This window comes from Heterocephalus glaber, unplaced genomic scaffold (assembly GCF_053883595.1).
Source record: "Heterocephalus glaber isolate CG9 unplaced genomic scaffold, H.glaber_assembly_v1.0 deba00001745, whole genome shotgun sequence".
NCBI lineage: Eukaryota > Metazoa > Chordata > Mammalia > Rodentia > Bathyergidae > Heterocephalus > Heterocephalus glaber.
Genome location: NW_028258451.1, coordinates 1601670 through 1617721, shown reverse-complemented (window position 1 = coordinate 1617721; position 16052 = coordinate 1601670). Strand labels below are relative to the sequence as shown.

At 58.5% G+C, this 16052-nt stretch overlaps 2 protein-coding genes across 7 annotated transcripts; both read left to right on the top strand.

The window, feature by feature from the left end:
- Window positions 1-418: 418 nt before the first annotated feature.
- Tnni3 (troponin I3, cardiac type) lies at window positions 419-4604 on the top strand. 2 transcript variants are annotated; one of them, XM_004866670.4, is made up of 8 exons: window positions 419-560; window positions 944-956; window positions 1092-1178; window positions 1486-1527; window positions 1742-1873; window positions 2274-2363; window positions 2789-2965; window positions 4467-4604. In XM_004866670.4, the coding sequence occupies exons 1-8, from the start codon at window positions 550-552 to the stop codon at window positions 4548-4550; spliced, it is 636 nt and encodes a 211-aa protein (XP_004866727.1). In that variant the 5' UTR covers window positions 419-549; the 3' UTR covers window positions 4551-4604. The 2 variants fall into 2 exon arrangements, with proteins under 2 accessions (XP_004866727.1, XP_004866728.1); XM_004866671.4 differs by lacking the exon at window positions 2274-2363.
- A 1101-nt stretch (window positions 4605-5705) lies between these two features.
- On the top strand, window positions 5706-12475 carry Tnnt1 (troponin T1, slow skeletal type). Of its 5 annotated transcripts, none has more exons than XM_004866680.3 (14): window positions 5706-5830; window positions 6722-6764; window positions 6856-6869; window positions 7223-7255; window positions 7366-7398; window positions 7981-8002; window positions 8541-8604; window positions 8710-8826; window positions 9208-9285; window positions 10586-10699; window positions 10885-10994; window positions 11741-11831; window positions 11914-11954; window positions 12343-12475. In XM_004866680.3, the coding sequence occupies exons 2-14, from the start codon at window positions 6733-6735 to the stop codon at window positions 12386-12388; spliced, it is 795 nt and encodes a 264-aa protein (XP_004866737.1). In that variant the 5' UTR covers window positions 5706-5830; window positions 6722-6732; the 3' UTR covers window positions 12389-12475. The 5 variants fall into 5 exon arrangements, with proteins under 5 accessions (XP_004866737.1, XP_087057154.1, XP_087057155.1 ...); XM_087201028.1 differs by having other exon boundaries at window positions 5707-5830; window positions 6722-6765; window positions 6848-6869; XM_087201029.1 differs by lacking the exon at window positions 7366-7398 and having other exon boundaries at window positions 5707-5830; window positions 6722-6765; window positions 6848-6869.
- The last annotated feature ends 3577 nt before the right edge of the window (window positions 12476-16052 follow it).

Here is a 16052-nt window from a genome sequence, read left to right as displayed (position 1 = left end):
ATAAATCACATGCATCAAGCAGCCCACATATTTGGGTGCTGAAGCTGACCCAACACGGTGGAAAAGATATGGTTCTAATCCTCATGAAGGGTTAAAACTAGCAAAGGGTCAGGAGGCCCAAACTCCTGGGTCTGAGGGGGAGGCTGGAGCCAGGCCCTGGGTCTGAGGGAGGAGGCTGGGCCTGGACCCTGGGTCTGAGGGGCAGGGCCCTGGATGCCCAGCCTGTTTCCCAGTCTGAAGGTAGAGGGTACCAGCACTCCAGGTCAGCGGGAGGAAGGGTCCGATCCCTGAAGGCCAAGGTGAGGGTGACCCGGCTGGCGCCCAGCCCGTCCCGCCCCACACGCGCCGTTATCTCCAGTCCCGTCCAGGAGGAGGGGACAGCAGTATATTTAGTCCCTGTCCTTGCCCTTTATCTCAGTGTCCTAGTCAGGCCTGAGCAACCCAGTAAACCGAAGGGGCTGAGACCTCCAAGGTCACCCCTGCACCCCGCACGGAGCCCCAGGAGACCCTGCCTGGTCTCTGCCTCCTACACCCCAGCCCGAGTCTTCTATGGCGGACGAGTGAGTGCCTCTTGGGGACCCTGCTGTCTGAGGCCCGGAGGGAGGGTTGGTGTGGATTTCCAGGGCTCCCGAGAGGTGGGAGCTGTGAGCTGGACATCTGGCCCAAAACGGGAGGTAGCGTGGGGATCTTGGGTAGAGATGAGGTAAGAATTTGGGAATCAAGCCGAGCTGGGGATGCTGAGGCAGGAGGATCTCAAGTTGGAGCCCAGCCTGGAGAACTGGGCTTAGGGAGACGCTGTCTCAAAATAAAAAAATAAAAGAATGTGGGATCAGACTCCTGGGACCTTAGCAAGGGCAGCTGGCGGCCCCATCCTCTAGTCCCTTTGGAGACAGACAGGACCCAGGTCCACCATTAATCCGCTTTCCCCGGTTTCTCTCTGCAGGAGCAGCGACGCGGTGAGACTGCGCAGAGGCGCGGGCAGGGACCCAGGGCCGGGTGGCGGCAGAGAGGGGTGGGGCGGAGGCTGCAGCCCTAGAGAGGCAGCTGGAAAAGGCGGGTCCCGGTGGTGATGCGCCGCCTCTTCTCCCCAGGCGGGGGAGCCGCGACCCGCGCCCGCCCCGGTCCGACGCCGCTCCTCTGCCAACTACCGCGCCTACGCCACGGAGCCGCACGCCAAGGTAGGGACGAGGGCGGGGCGGGGCTTCAGAAAGGGCCAGATTCTCATTGGTGGGAGTTGCCTGTAGGCGGAGTTCCCTTGTTCCCAGGGTTGCTTAGGGGATGAATGGGTGGTGCCTGGCTGAAGTCAGAGCCCGAGATTGGTGGATGGGGATGAGGGGGTGTGGCTTTCCCTGGACTCCCGAGGCCAAGTTGAAAGCGGTCCCAAATCTAGATCTACGGAAGAGGTAGGGGCTTCTTGAAGTCCTTTCCACCGCTCACCTTTGGATTCCTCTCCTTGATCTTTTCTTGCTCCACGCATCCTGGCAGAAAAAGTCTAAGATCTCCGCCTCCAGAAAGCTGCAGTTGAAGGTGAGGCCGAGCGTTCGGGTGGGCGTGGCCGGGGCGGGGCTTTGCCTGGGGCGCCCCTGAGGGGTGGGGCGTTTGGGGTGGGCGTGGCAGGGCGGGGCGTGTCCCCCCCCTCCGAGGGCCGGGCGGAGCTTTGGCGTGATGGGGTCCACCTGAGGGACCAGGTCTCCGAGGAGGAAGTTTTTCCCCCACCCTGGCGGCTCCGCACTTCCCGCAGACGCTGATGCTGCTGATCGGGAAGCAGGAGCTGGAGCGCGAGGCGGAGGAGCGGCGCGCAGAGAAGGGGCGCGCGCTGAGCACGCGGTGCCAGCCCCTGGAGCTGGCCGGGCTGGGCTCCGCCGAGCTGCAGGTACGGACACGGGGGCGCCCAGCCCGGGTCGGCTCCAGGTCTGTGTCCCTGCCTCGCGCGGGCTCGGGAGCACAGGCCTGTGCCCCTATGCCCAGGACCTCGGGTCCCGTACAGCAGCCCTTCCCCGTGGGATGCAGAGGCCCCATGGTAGCCGCCCGCGGCCCAGACCCAAGGTCAGGCCCTGCATGCCTAGATGTGCCAGAGTTCAGGACTCCGGGCTTCTGCCCACCCTTCCGTGCAGTTCTCTGGAGTCCAGGCTTCAGTCTACTCCTTCAGGACCAGGTCTTCGGGCCTCAGCCCTCCTCCCTCAGACCCGGGGTCCTGGCCCGGCCTCCTCCCTCAGACCTGGGGTCCGGGCCCAGCCCCTTCCCCGAACATACACACAGGACTTCTCCACCAGGACTTGTGCCGGCAGCTCCATGCCCTGGTGGACAAGGCAGATGAAGAGAGATATGACGTAGAGGCCAAAGTTACACAGAACATCACGGAGGTGGGAGCCCTGGGCCTTCACAGTGGTGTGAGATGCTGGCCTTGGTGTCCGAGCCTGGGAGCCCAGGCAGCTGTCCGAGGGGGTGGGGCAGAAGGATGAGTTTGACCTGGATCAGGAGTATGGTTCCCAACGGAGAGAAGAGCAGGCGCAAGGCCAGGGCGGAAGCACACCGCACACGCACGCCGTGGACATCGCGCTGGAGCGGAGTCTGGGCGAGGGTGGGAGTTGTAACTCTAGTGTTGCTGAAGAACAAGCTGTGGGAGGTTCTAGAGGGGAGGCTGGGCTCCTCAGGGCTCCAGGACTGAAGGCCTCTCCACAGGCTGAGCTGGGGGAAGAGGGCGCCAGGCCCCGGTACGGAGGGCAGGGAGCTGGGGGAGGGCTGAGGCAGAAGGGGCAGCGTCCACTGCCCATGCGGCTGCCCCCAGATCGCAGACCTGACCCAGAAGATCTTCGATCTCCGTGGCAAGTTTAAGCGGCCCACCCTGCGGAGAGTTCGGATCTCTGCAGATGCCATGATGCAGGCCCTGCTGGGAGCCCGGGCCAAGGAATCCTTGGATCTGCGGGCCCACCTCAAGCAGGTGAAGAAGGAAGACACCGAGAAGGTGAGTGTGAGGCAGGGCCAGGAAAGGGGGTGCTCAGGAAAGGGCCGAGGGGGACACTGAGCCTAGGTCTAGCCTGAGGCAGGTTGTGCTTGGGGTGGGGAGGAGCTGAGAAGGGGTCCTACTGAGAATTACAGGCGACAGGAGATGGGAGGGAAAGACAGGAAGCGGGAGAGGAAGACAGGGCTGGAAGAGGAGAGGAAGATACAGCTCAGGAGTACAGTCTTGTCTAGCATGTGTGAGGCCCTGGGTTTAATCCCCAACACCTTAATTAAAACAGACTGGGGAATCCAGGTGTGGTGGTGCACACCAGTAATTCCACCACTCAGGAGGCTGAGGCAGGAGGATCACTGCAAGTTTGAGGCCAGCCTGAACTACATAGCGAAACCCTGTCTCAAAAAACAAAACATAGGGCCGGGGATTTAGCTCAGTGGTTTCGCCACCTGCTGCGCAAGTGCAAGGACCCGAGTTCAACCCCCAGTACCAAAAAAACAAACAAGCAATCAAAAAACAAAAAGTAAACAAGAAAAAAATAAAAAAAGACCCAGAAAGACAGTGCCTTAGGGAAGAAGCCAGGAGCCTGGAGGAATCTGAGGGCTACAGGAAGTCCATGATGGAGAAAAGAAGTACATGAGGAAGGCAAGAAGAGAAACATAGGACTATACAATAAAGAGAAGTGTGTGTGGGAGACAGGAAGTGTGGGAGTGAGGAGCAGGAAGTACACGAGGGAGATAGGAAACTATGAGAGACAAGAAGTGTATGTGGGAGACCAAGATGTATGAGGGAAAGAGGAATTGTGTGAAGGAGACAGGGAGTATATGAGGGATGCAAGAAGGGAAGAGGAAGAGAAATAGGAAAGAAAGAATATCACAGAAGGCAGGAAATTTCCATACAGTATTTCCATACTGCCGGAAGTGTCCTGGAGTTCTAGGGGCCATTCTGCTCGCACCACATGGGTGACTGTTCTTGCCTGGGGGGGGGGTGACCTCGCCACGGGGTGGTCCAAGAGGCTCTTCTTTTCTGGAACTGGAACTGCTGAGATTGCAGGTTTGGAGACTTCAAGCCGTTGCTCCAGGGTGGCCTGGAACCAAACATCGTAAAAAGCTGGAATATTTTTTTCTTGAAGTATGGGGGATTGAACTCAGGGACTTTGGACTGAGCTACATCCCCAGCCCCATTTTGTTTTTTTATTTTATTTTATTTTATTTTATTCTGAGTCAGAGTCTTGCTAACTCTCTAAGTTGCCCAGGCTGGGATTGAACTTGCCATCCTCCTGCCTCTGCCTGCCCAGTGCTGGGATTGCAGGTGTGCAATCCCAATCTTTTATCCAACCTCACTGTTTCAGGGGGAGAAAAAGCAACTTCAAAGGGGCCTCATTACTACAGAGTGTCTGAGGGCACAAGAACTAGATTTTTGGGCAAATGCCCAGAGCCGAGCCCTTGGACAAGCTGGAGGGCGAAGGGCGATGGGGCCCAGAGCCCTGACCTCTGACCTTGCTCCTCAGGAGAACCGGGAGGTGGGCGACTGGCGCAAGAACATCGATGCCCTGAGTGGCATGGAGGGCCGGAAGAAGAAGTTTGAGGGTTGAGCCGCCCAGGCCCTCGGGAAACCAAAGCCCTGAGAAATAAAAGTTCTTCCTGCAGGAAGTGGTCACGTGTGCTCCCTGGGGCTCAGTCCTGGGAAAGAAGGCTGGGATGCAGGGCTTGGGTGGTCCCTGGTCATCTGCAATGGTGCCCCAAATACAAGGCTAAAAGAAAGGGGGAGGCAGAGATGGGGAAACTGAGGCAGAGGCCAAAGATCGAGGAAAGGAAAGGACCGATGTGTAGGAAGAAGGGCAAACAGTGGAAAGAGAGAAGCAGATTATCCAGAGGCACACAGATGAAGGAGACCCCCAGAGAAGAAACCCAGCCAGGGGGAGACCCTCTGGAAGGGCCAGGCAGCCCAGTGGTGGCATACGCCTATAATCCTCTGCATTCAGTAGGCTGAAGCAGGAAGATCACCAAGAGTTCAAGGTCACCCTAGAATACATTGCCAGACCTCTCAAAAACAAACTAAAAGTAGACAAGCTAAGGAGACACACCCAGAGACACAGAGGCAAAAAGAGGCAGGAACAGTGACAGAGACAGGGCCCAGATAGGGACCCCAATCGGACAAGTATGAAGGAGGCAGGTGCGAGGGACTCCAGAAATGCAGGCAAAACCCAGGGGGTCCTGTAAGGTCTAAGTTGGGCTGGAGGGGAGGAGGATACCAAAAAGAGCAGTGTCAGATGCAGGTGGGGGTTGGGAGCCTAAGGGACACCCCCTCCCCGCCCGCCACACCTGCTGCTCCACTTTAGCGCCTGTTGTCACCAGGGTGGAATCCGGTGGCAGACAAAGGGATGGGGGTGGGGAGGGGGATGCAGAGAGACGGGGGAGATGGGAGGTAGAGAAAGACTCAGAGCCGCCTTGGAGGTGGAGGCCAGGAGCTCGGAAAGTGGGTTTGGGAAAGGAGAGGTGGTGGCCAGAGGGATACAGGAAGAGGGGACAGGGAAGTGGAAGCAGGAAGCATCCCTTGTGCCCCTTCTGTCACTAAGCACTGTCCAAGACCCCACTGGGTTCCCAGCCAGGGCTCCAGGCTCAGAAGCTGTGTGCTACGAGCAACCCCTGCGTCTGCCCCTGCCCTGGCTCAGGTGGCACCTGCAGGGTGGGAGGGGTCTTGGAGCAGGACCAGGCGTTCGTTCCCTGAGTTGGGAGTCTGGGCCCTTGAGTTCTCTCCCTCCCCCTGCGTCACCTCCCTGGGGCGGGGCTGTGTCCCCCTATAAAGCCCAGGAAGCCGCAGTACCCAGGCCAGCCAGCCTTCACCTCCAGCTCTGCACACCCAGCCTTACAGGTAAGAGCACCGGGGCCTCCGTGGGTTTGGGGTTACTGAATCTAGGGTATCTCTTTAGGACTGCAGAGGTTGCAAGGCTGGGCGAGCGCAGAAATCTGTGCTGGGAGTCAAGACAGTCTGAATGTTAGGGTTTGGGGCTCAGACTCTGAGGGTATCAGAACTGGGGAGGGGCTCAGAAATGGGGTTTTAGGGATGGGGCCTCTGAGCTTGAGCTTGGGTATGGGGTTTATTGGTTTTTTTTTTTTTTTTTTTTTTTGTTGTTACTGGGGATCGAACTTGGGTCCTTGCGCTTTTGAGGCAGGCGCTGGAACCACGGAGCTAAATCCCCAGCCCTATTGGGGTTTCCTAACGTGAGGTTTTACAGTTTAGGAGGCATAGGACCTGAGGCCTGAGGATTTCCGGGCCCAGGCCTGGACCATCACGGACTGGGGTTGACAGGGATCGGGGCCTAAGTATTCAGGTTCAGGATGAGGCTGTTCTCCACGGTGCTCACCCGTCATGGATGGGGCGAAGGTGAAAAGGGGGAGCCCTGGGAGGAGAAGCAGCCGCGGGGAGAGCAGCAGAGGTTGGAAAGGGCCGGGTGACTGACTGTCCCCCAGGCCTTCTTAGGAAATGTCCTCTGTCCCACGTCTATGACATCGCCCCAAAATAGCACTGCAGTAGGGCAGCTATTGTATTCAGGCCACTGTCCCCATCCACGCCGCTAATCCCCAGGATCAGGTTCCCCCAGACCCGACAGAGGACAAAAGAGGACAGCTGTGCTGAGGGGCGGGGTGCACCTGCTGCTGCACTGGAGCCACAGGATCGTGTGACCCCGGCCTCCTCCCTCAGGGCCAGGGTCCTGGCCCGGCCCTCAAACTCTTCCCTCAAACTCTTCTCCGTCGCCCTCAGGTCCCAGCAGGATGTCGGACACCGAGGAGCAGGACTATGAGGAGTGAGCTGTGTTCCACAGGGACCGGGGTGGGTAGTGGAGCCCCGGAGGCCCTAGATGTCTAACTGTCCCCTTTCCTCTCCCGGGTCCCCAGGGAGCAGGCTGAAGGTGAGTGGATGGGGCAGCCTGGGCGAGGTCGCCCTGGCATCTGACACCGGGCTTGGGCGGAGAGGACACTGGGTCTGGAGTCGGCCCCTGGTCCCGCCCCCGGGGACCCCCATCTACACCCGGGCCTCCCCACCTCGCCTGGCCCCGCCCTTGGACTCCGCCCCTCCCCCTTCCCCATCTTGGCCCCGCCCCCGGGACCCCCTTCTCCACCGGCCCCGCCCACCTCCCCCCGCCCCGCCCTTGGACTCCGCCCGGCCCCGCCCCACACATTGTTCCCGCCCCCGCCCCGCCCCTCTCTCCCCGGGACCCTCTCGGCCCTGGCGCGGGCCCCCTGACGCGCCCTCCGCCTGCAGAGGAGGAGCCCGCCGAGGAGGAGGAGGAGGAAGGTGAGCCGCGGGAGGCGGGCGGCGGCGGGGTCCCGGCGACTGTCCTCTAACACTGTCCCTGTCTCCGCCCGCCTGGCCTCCCCGCTGTCCGTCCCGCTTCTCCCCGCCAGCCCCCGAGGAGCCGGAGCCGGAGGCAGAGCGAGGTGACCGCGGCGCTTCGTCTCCGGGAGTGACGTCGGGCCCGGTCGCCCCCGCCGGCCCTTTACGCCCCGGGCGCTGCGCCCCCTGGTGGCCGCGAAGGGAAAGGGTCCGCGTGGCTCAGCCCTTTCCCTTCCTAAAGGGACCGACACCCAAGCCTTCCACCGCGCCCGCCCGGGGCTCCAGCAAGGCTTGGGTGTTTGCGGAAGCGCCACCCCGTGCCTCCGCCATATACATTCAAAGGTTGGGGACAACTGGGGGTGGCCAGGTCCCAGAGGGGGAGGGGCTGGCACCTAGCCGAGAGGGACGGGAGTCCCTCGCCGCTGGGTCTGCCTTATACCTGCGGGCGGGTCTGGGGGTCTGGACGCTTGGGTTCCAGAAAGGGGGGGTCCCCATACCAGTGCTGAATGTATATCTGATGCGTGTGACCCTTCTCCTCCTCCTGTCTGTGCTCCCGACTTCCCTGACCCCTTCTCCCCATGCCCTGCCCCAGAACTGCACTTGGGGGTCTTTCCCTGGCTCCTGGGGCTGGGGGCTGCACCCCTAGACTCTTGCTAATGATCTCTTTGTATCCCCCTCACCAACAGAAGAGGAGCGCCCCAAACCAAGGTGAGAGCTTGGGGGTGGGGTCCCTAGCCCAGCCTCCTAGGTGTCCCCACCCCCGAGACAGGGTGCGACTGGAACAGGGGTTGCAAGTGAGGAGACGGCCGCCCGCCCTCCAGCCTTAACGAGCCTCTGGGGCCCCCTGCCGGCCGGCCAGGGCCACCCCAGGCAAGGCCAGACAGAACTTTGAGTCCTGCAGGGAGCAGGCGGCAGCTGGTGGGGCCGGATGAGGTCAGGGCCAGAGAGGCTGCGTGTGTGGTTCAGTGTGCGCAGGCAGGGGACAGTGAGACCCGGCCGCTCTGCTGTGAGCACCTTGAGCTGGAGGAGGTGCTACTGGGATAGGGCTTGGAAACAAGGAGACAGTCCAGGCACAGGGGGCCACAGGACTACAACTGCCCAGGCACATGCAAAGGCCCTGGATCGTGAAAGCTTGGGGCACCACCACTTGGAGGAGTGTTCGCTGGGGAAGTTGGTGGGCCCATGTGGGGAAGGTTTTCCCCCTGGTGGGGGTCCCCTGCTCATGGCCTCTGCCCTCTGCACGCAGCCGTCCAGTGGTGCCCCCGTTGATCCCCCCCAAGATCCCAGAAGGGGAGCGCGTGGACTTTGATGTAAGTAGAAGCACCACCCGGGCACCACACCTTAGTGGGCCCTGCCCCTGCTGGGTACCTGTGAGGCCAGTGCGGCAGCCCGGGCCATCCCTCGCTGTCCCCCAGGACATCCACCGCAAGCGCATGGAGAAGGACCTCCTGGAGCTGCAGACGCTCATCGACGTGCACTTTGAGCAGCGCAAGAAGGAGGAGGAGGAGCTGGTGGCGCTGAAGGATCGCATTGTAAGTGGGCCATCCAGGGCCTCAGGCCTGTCTCCTGGGTCTTGTCCATCCTGGGGATTGAACCTGGGGCCTCTGCACTGAGCTGTATCCCCAGCCCTTTTATTTTTTATTTTATGACTTTTTTTTCTTTTTTTGGTACCAGGGATCGAACTCGGTTCCTTGTGCTTGCGAGGCAGGCAGTGGCACCACTGAGCTAAATCTCCAGCTTATTTTTTATTTTAAGACAAGATCTCAATAAATTGCTAAATTCCCCAAGCTGGGCTCCAACTTGTGGTCCTCCTGCCTCAGCCTCCTGAGTGCTGGGATCACAGGTGTGACCCACCTGGAGAGGCTGGCTGGCTGGGGGCCGTCTCTGCATCCCTCACTCTCCTGTTTCCCCAGGAGCGGCGCCGGGCGGAGAGGGCTGAGCAGCAGCGCTTCAGGACTGAGAAGGAGCGCGAGCGGCAGGCCAAGCTGGCGGTGGGTGCCGCCCCTCCTGGGGAGGCCGATGTTACTTATTCTTCTAGGACTGTATTTCCTTTTCTGATCCTCTCTGTGCTTCTGAGAAAGCCCCTCTTCTGTGTGACCTAAGGATCTTTCTGTTAGAAGGGATGGAAACCCCAGCAAGGGGACTTCATTGCCTAATACATAAGGTCAAGGGCTAGCTTCAGGCATGGCTAGATCAAGGCACTCACAGGATGATGCAAAAACTGCACTTTTCTCCTAACATTTCGCCATTTCTGAGAATACCAGGCTGACCAGTTCCTCTTGGTCCAGCCCAGGAAATCCTGGGGATCTGCAGTGGCCACTTATCCTCGCTCCTCGGCCATTAGCCTGTCTCCTGTGCAGACCTGGGAGGTGCCACACCGTGTGGCAGCCTCATGGGGCTGGCGGGTGTGTGTGAGGAGCAATCCTCCTGTCTCAGCCTCCCAGAATGCTAGGATCACCAGTGTGTGCCACTAGGCCAGCAAAGACCTTGACATGGGGAGACTGCCCTGCATCATCCGGGTGCCCCAGGTCATCACAAGGCCCTCTGGATGGAGAGGCAGGAGGGGCAGAGCCAGGAGATTTGAAGATGGAAGATGGGGGAGGAGCCGCAGGCCCATCTTGCCCTCCTGTAGGGGACACAGGGGTGGAGTCTCCTCTGGAATCTGGGGAGGAGCCAGGAGGCCCCCAGTTCTGGCCTGCAGAACTGTGCAACAGCTTGCACCCCAGCCATCCTGGCACTCGAGGCTGAGACAGGAGGATGCTAAGTTGGACCTCAGCCTGGGCAACTTAGCCACTTAGTGACAAAATAAAAAAGGGTCTGGGATGTAGCTTAGTGCAAAGGCCCTGGGTTGACTGCCCACCACCACCCCCCAAAAAGAAAATCACATTATCTTTGGCCACCAAATGTGCAAAGTACAGTGATGATAAGAAAGTAATTACAGTAGGGGTGTGGGATGTGTAGGATACCGTGCCCCCACCTCCCGCCCCCGTGGGGACGGGAGCCAGTCGAGCCCTACAGCTTCTGAGCCTGGCACTGTGGCATCAGCCTCCTCTGCCCGCTGAGTCCCTGCTCTGACCTAAGAGGACAGGCATCATCATCTCCCCTGGCAAAGGGAGACTGAGGCCCAGAGACGTGCAGCGTCTGCATGGAGGTTACACAGCAGAGCTGCCTATTGCCACTGTGGGCTGGGGGACAGAATGAGTGGTCTCACGGGCCTGGCATTGCCCACTTTGCTCAGCCAGGCCTCTGCCCTCCGTCTGGAGGTGCCTGGCTGAGCCTCTGGTCCTGCAGGAGGAGAAGATGCGGAAGGAGGAGGAGGAGGCCAAGAAGCGAGCAGAGGACGATGCCAAGAAGAAGAAAGTGCTGTCCAACATGGGGGCCCACTTCGGGGGTTACCTGGTCAAGGTGAGTGCGGCTTGGGAAGCCTGAGGGTTGTGTTCGAGGGAGGAGTGAGGGAAGGCCTGGGCTTTGGGTTCTGGAGGGCGGAGGCCGAGGTGCAGACTCCTGTCTGGGGAGTGCTGTCCCGTCAGACAGCTGGGGAGCTGACCTGGGTGGCACCTGCAGGCTAAGTCCCCTGCCCCTCTTCTCAGGCAGAGCAGAAGCGGGGGAAGCGGCAGACTGGGCGGGAGATGAAGCTGCGGATCCTGTCTGAGCGGAAGAAGCCCCTGAACATCGACCACATGGGCGAGGAGCAGCTCAGGTCAGTGTGGAGGCTCAGTGTGGTCCTGGCCAGTGATAGGGAGCCCTGGTGCTGGGTGACTGGCCCATGGGCCCCGTGGGCCCTGCATCCTTGAGCACAGTCTCACCGGTGACACAGGTGAGGCTCCCAGACGTGGAGGACTCTGTTCCTTCACGATGTGCACAGTGCTCAGCACACGCCCTGTCTCTGAGGTAGCATTTTCCAGCTCCTGTCCCTTCTCTGTTCTGGGCCAGGACGGCCTCCTGTGAATCAGCAGGAGCCACCCAAGGCTTCTGCTTCAGGGGCTTCACTGTGTACTTTAGGGGTGGTGGCGCATAGTTGTGATCCCAGCACTCTGGGAAGCTGAGGCAGGAGGATCTTGGGTTCCAACCCAGCTTGTGCAGTAGTAAAAAAAAATGCTGAAAGCTGGGGACGTAGCTCAGTGCAAAGGCCCTGGGTTCAATGCCCCTACCATTTCCCATGGAGGGAAGGAAGGAAGGAAGGAAAGAAAGAAAAGGGAAGAAAAGGGAAGAAAGGGAAGAAAGGGAAGAAAGGAAAGAAAGGAAAGGAACGGAAAGAAAGAAAGAAAGAAAGAAAGATAGATCATCCTCCCAGGAGGAGGCTGCAGTACAGGCTCTGTCCCTCCTGTCCCTGTGACCAGCCCCGCGGGGCCCAGGACCCCAGTGCCTCTGGGCCTGGCCATACCCGGCTCCCCTCGTCCCTGCCCCATCCTCGGTCCTGTCCTCCGTCACTGCCCTGTGCTTCAGGGACAAGGCCCAGGAGCTGTCAGACTGGATCCACCAGCTGGAGTCTGAGAAGTTCGACTTGATGGCGAAGCTGAAGCAGCAGAAATACGAGGTGGGAGCCGCCTGTGCGGGCGCTGGGCCGGCGGGGTGGGCGCTGTGCCCGGGGCTGTCCCAGCCTGTCCCTCTGTCCCCAGATCAATGTGCTGTACAACCGCATCAGCCACGCTCAGAAGTTGTAAGTGTGACTGGGAGCCAGCGGCTCCACCCCACCCTCATCCCGGGAAAACCCTGGCTCCTGTGGCGGTGGAGATGGAGACCGTGGGCCCTGGGGACAGCTGGCAACGCCAGAGCAGCTTTGGCTGGAGGGAGGTGCTGGCAGCTAGTGGGCCGCTCAGTGCCCTGCCCCATCCCTACCCCTGGGGTGGCCCCCACCCCTTCCTCATGATGGGCTCAGCCCCGGGTGAGCCTGGAACTCACCACAGCTCTCCCCTGCCACGAAGCCAGCAGCCCCAGCCTGTGCCTCGCCTGGCGTGGCCACCTGCAGGCCTTTGCCATCTCCTGGGGGTGGGCTTTCTGGGACAGGGGCCTGCGGAGCCCCTTCTGACTTCGCGTCCTCCCCCCAGCCGGAAGGGTGCAGGAAAGGGCCGCGTCGGAGGCCGCTGGAAGTGAGGGCCCCTGGATGTGACCCCTGGGGCCACCGGGAGCTGTCAGAGTTTGTCTCATCAGTAGCTTGAAATAAACATTCTCCCTGCAGCACCTGCTGAGCGCTCTGACCTTGTTATTAATACGCAGCTGGCCACTCATGGCTGATTCATGATCACAAGTGGCTATCGCTTGGGAGAGTCATGAACAATCAGGAAAATGAAGCTGGGCATGGTGGTGCACACCTGCAATTCCACCACACAGGAGGCTGAGGCAGGAGGATCCCTGTGAGTTCAAGGCCAGCCTGGGCTCCATAGCAAGACCTTGTCTCAAATAAGCCAAACCAAACCAAACCAAACCAAACCAAGTGTCCTGGTGAAACCTCATGCACGCTGGTGGGAGCACCACATGGGCAGCGGTGGGCTCCTCCAGACGGAAGCAGACTTCACATAGGGCCCAGCAGTTCCTCTGCTTGGCAGCACCCATGGGAACTGAAAGCTTGTACACACGCAAAACCTGCCCTTCGCCGTTCACAGCCCCATCCTTTCCGGAGGTAGACCCAGCCCGAGTGCCTGTCACAGATGGAAGGGTGAACATGGCTTGTCCACCCCAAACTTCAGACTTGCTCCCTGTCTCACTGCCCTCACAGACACCTCGCCCTACTCAGGTGCAGGGGATGCTGGGAAGTGTAACTTATCCTAGGCGGCCTGCTGAACCCCACTTAAAGTCTGGGTTCCAGCTGGGTGTGCTGGTATAACACTGTAATCCTAGCACTCAGGGAGGCTGAGACAGAGGGATTGCAAGTTTGAGCCCAGCCTGGGCAAATTAGCAACTGGGTGAGGCTGTACCTCAGTGCAAAGGCCCTGGGTTCAGTCTCCAGTACTACACACATGCGCACACACACACACACACACGTGCACACACAAATCCAGGGCTCTGCTGCTGGGGCAGTCTCTCCCTTGGCGCCCGTCACTGAAACTACCGCTTCTCTGTCTGCTACAGGCAGCTTGTCTTGCAACACGATTGCCAGAGCTCCAGCAAGCACATACATTTGCCAGGAAGAAAGACTGGCAAAGGCAAGAGGCCAGAAATGTGCACCCTTCGGTGGAGTCAGTGCTGTGACAGAGCTGTCTCACTGTCCTCCTCTTGCTGTGGAGGAGACTGGGACACTGTCCTGACCTTTAGTTAGCTGGGGCTTTTCCATCCCAGGAAAATCGGCTCAGTCATTGAGGGAGGCGACACCAGGTCGGGGTCTGGAGGTAGCAGTCCTCTACCTGTCGCACTCAGGTGCACAGCGAAAGGACACAGGCCTGCACATGGAACTCAGACATTACCTCGGCATCGGGGGTCAGGGCAGACCTCTGTGCAGGCTTGGCTCTGTCTCTGGGTGGCCTCCCACCCTGCGCACAAACACATCAAACAGCTGCTCCCTGTGCCCTGAATCCACAGAGGGGAAGTGTGATAATAGCAATAAACACAAGTTGGGCATGGTGGTGCTCACCTGGAATCTCAGCACTTGGGAGGCTGAGGCAGGTGGATTGCTGTGAGTTCAAGGCCAGCCGGGGCTACATAGTTAGTTCAAGTACAGCTTGAACTACATAGTGAGACCCAGTCTCAACAAACAAACAAAACCTTGGAGCGGTCCTCCTGCCTCAGCCTCCCAAGTGCTGGGAATACAGGCGTGGGACATTGGGCCCAAGTGTGAAAATGTGGTTTTACACACTGGAATCCAATCCTTTTCTGCAATCGTGGTGGCCCTGGCCCTGCCTGGGGGAGGGCTTCTTTCTGTTCCCATATGGCACCTGGAGGTGACCACTGGGACAATGCCATTCTTAGGAAGACTAATTATGTCAAAGCCTCCTTCCTGGCTGTGTGTCTGGGGACTCAGTTTTAGGGTTCTGACAGCCATAGGCAGCTCCACCGTCTGTGTTTCTAAAGATAGAATTCCTTCCTCAAGTCAGACTGTTCCTTTGTCGAAGGACCTCTTCTGGGGACAGCTGTGAAATGACAGATCGGAGCAGGCTCATCCTGCTCGCTGTGTGTGCACGGACAGGCAGATGAGAGTTTCTGTGGCATCATGAGGGAAGAGGGAACACCCGCTTCTCAGCTTTCTGAGGTTATTTTCACCAGCAGGGGCCGTCTCCAGTTCTCAGGCTAAGCACTGAAATTCCACTGTTAGAGCTGAGAGGAAACAGCCGGCCAAAGAAGCGAATGAACCTTCACCATCAAAAAGAGAAGGACAAGCTGGTTGTGGTGGGGCACACCAGTAGTCCCAGCACTTGAGGGGCTGAGGCAGGAGAATCACTGAGTTCAAAGCCAGCCTGGGCTACACAGTAGTTCAAATCCAGCTGAACTACATGGTGAGATCCTGTCTCGAAAAACCCCAGCAACAACACAAAGAGAAAGACAGGAGACAGTCTTATCAAGTGGCAGGTGAAGGTTCCTGCACACAGCCACGGAGTCACCTGTGTGTCTGAGAGCTCATCTACACCATGTCTACAACTGTAGGAGGCTGAGATGGAGACTAGCCTCTGGTCCCAGGAAGTAGCAGAGATGAGTTTCAAACCCAAGATGGTGAAATACAGAGCAGGAATTCCTAACCACTGTAGTAGAATAGGAATCTAAAAATAGCAGGCAAGTTGGGTGTGGTAGTGCATGCCTTCGATCCCAGCACATGGGAGACTGAGGCAGGAGGATTGCTGAGAATTAGATGCCAGCCTGGGCTACATAGTGAGACTCTGTCTTATAAGACAAACAAGCAAACAAGCAAACAAATAAAGTCAAAGCCTAAACCTAGCGGTCAAACTAAAGATTCCTAAAAGTTTATGGTCAGAGCTCACCCCACAGATCAATAGGTGGTGTAGGTCAACCAGGTAACCTGTGTTATCTGCAAGTAATTGTAGTCATGAAAACATAAACATTCATAACACACATAGCCACAGACAGGATTGCAAATACACAATTATAACATGTCACAATTATTCTGGGCACAATAACACATGTAAGATTTAGTACCTGCACCTGAGGGAGGGTGTTGGTGTGCATGTGTGGAAAGTGTCTATTGAGGGGCCCCACAAGCCAAGAGCCACAGGAGTATCTCCTTATGACTAAGGCCAGCCCTCCCAGGACTCAAGGGATTTGTAATTTATTTTTCTGCACAAGCCCGAGGACTTCAGAGCGGATTGGCAACTCCAGTGTTCTTTTGGGGAAAACTTTGTTGTCTCCAGATTTTGGAAGCTTTTTTTGTGATTATTGTGGGGTTTTGTCCCAGAGTGTTTTTATCCTCCTTGTTTTGGGTTTAGGGGCAGGACACTTAAAGTCAGGGTCAAAGGGTGCTTATCTCTTCGTTCTATTATAAGAAGGCTGAGCTTCCAAACCTACTGGAGACCCTTGCTGTGCACTACAAATCCCAGCAGGTCATGAGAGTGTGCTAGAGCCTAGACTACACTTCCCAGGGTGCTCCATGGCCCGGGGTGGGCCAGGAGGGTACTGTCATTGAGAATTAGCCGCTTGGGTGCCTTTCCCCATTGTGAGTCAAGGAATGCCATTAGGGCCTTGGGCCTTCTCTTGCCTTGGACCCTGATTTCCTAAGGTGCTTTGGACCCCGCTCGGGACGAGGTGGGCCTTTGGGGCATAGCGTCGTGGACTACATTTTCGAGCGTGCACTAGGTTGTTGGAAGAGGGCCCGGAA

What these genes read in the sequence shown, in the direction of transcription:
- Tnnt1 (XM_087201028.1), top strand. Translation starts at nt 6,733, where the DNA reads ATGTCGGACACCGAGGAGCAGGACTATGAGGAG. An exon ending in GGAGCCGGAGGCAGAGCGAG is followed by an intron (nt 7,399 to 7,980) that starts GTGACCGCGGCG and finishes CCTCACCAACAG; the next exon opens with AAGAGGAGCGCCCCAAACCA. An exon ending in TGGCGCTGAAGGATCGCATT is followed by an intron (nt 8,827 to 9,207) that starts GTAAGTGGGCCA and finishes CTGTTTCCCCAG; the next exon opens with GAGCGGCGCCGGGCGGAGAG.
- Tnni3 (XM_004866670.4), top strand. An exon ending in CCACGGAGCCGCACGCCAAG is followed by an intron (nt 1,179 to 1,485) that starts GTAGGGACGAGG and finishes GCATCCTGGCAG; the next exon opens with AAAAAGTCTAAGATCTCCGC. An exon ending in TGGGCTCCGCCGAGCTGCAG is followed by an intron (nt 1,874 to 2,273) that starts GTACGGACACGG and finishes CTTCTCCACCAG; the next exon opens with GACTTGTGCCGGCAGCTCCA.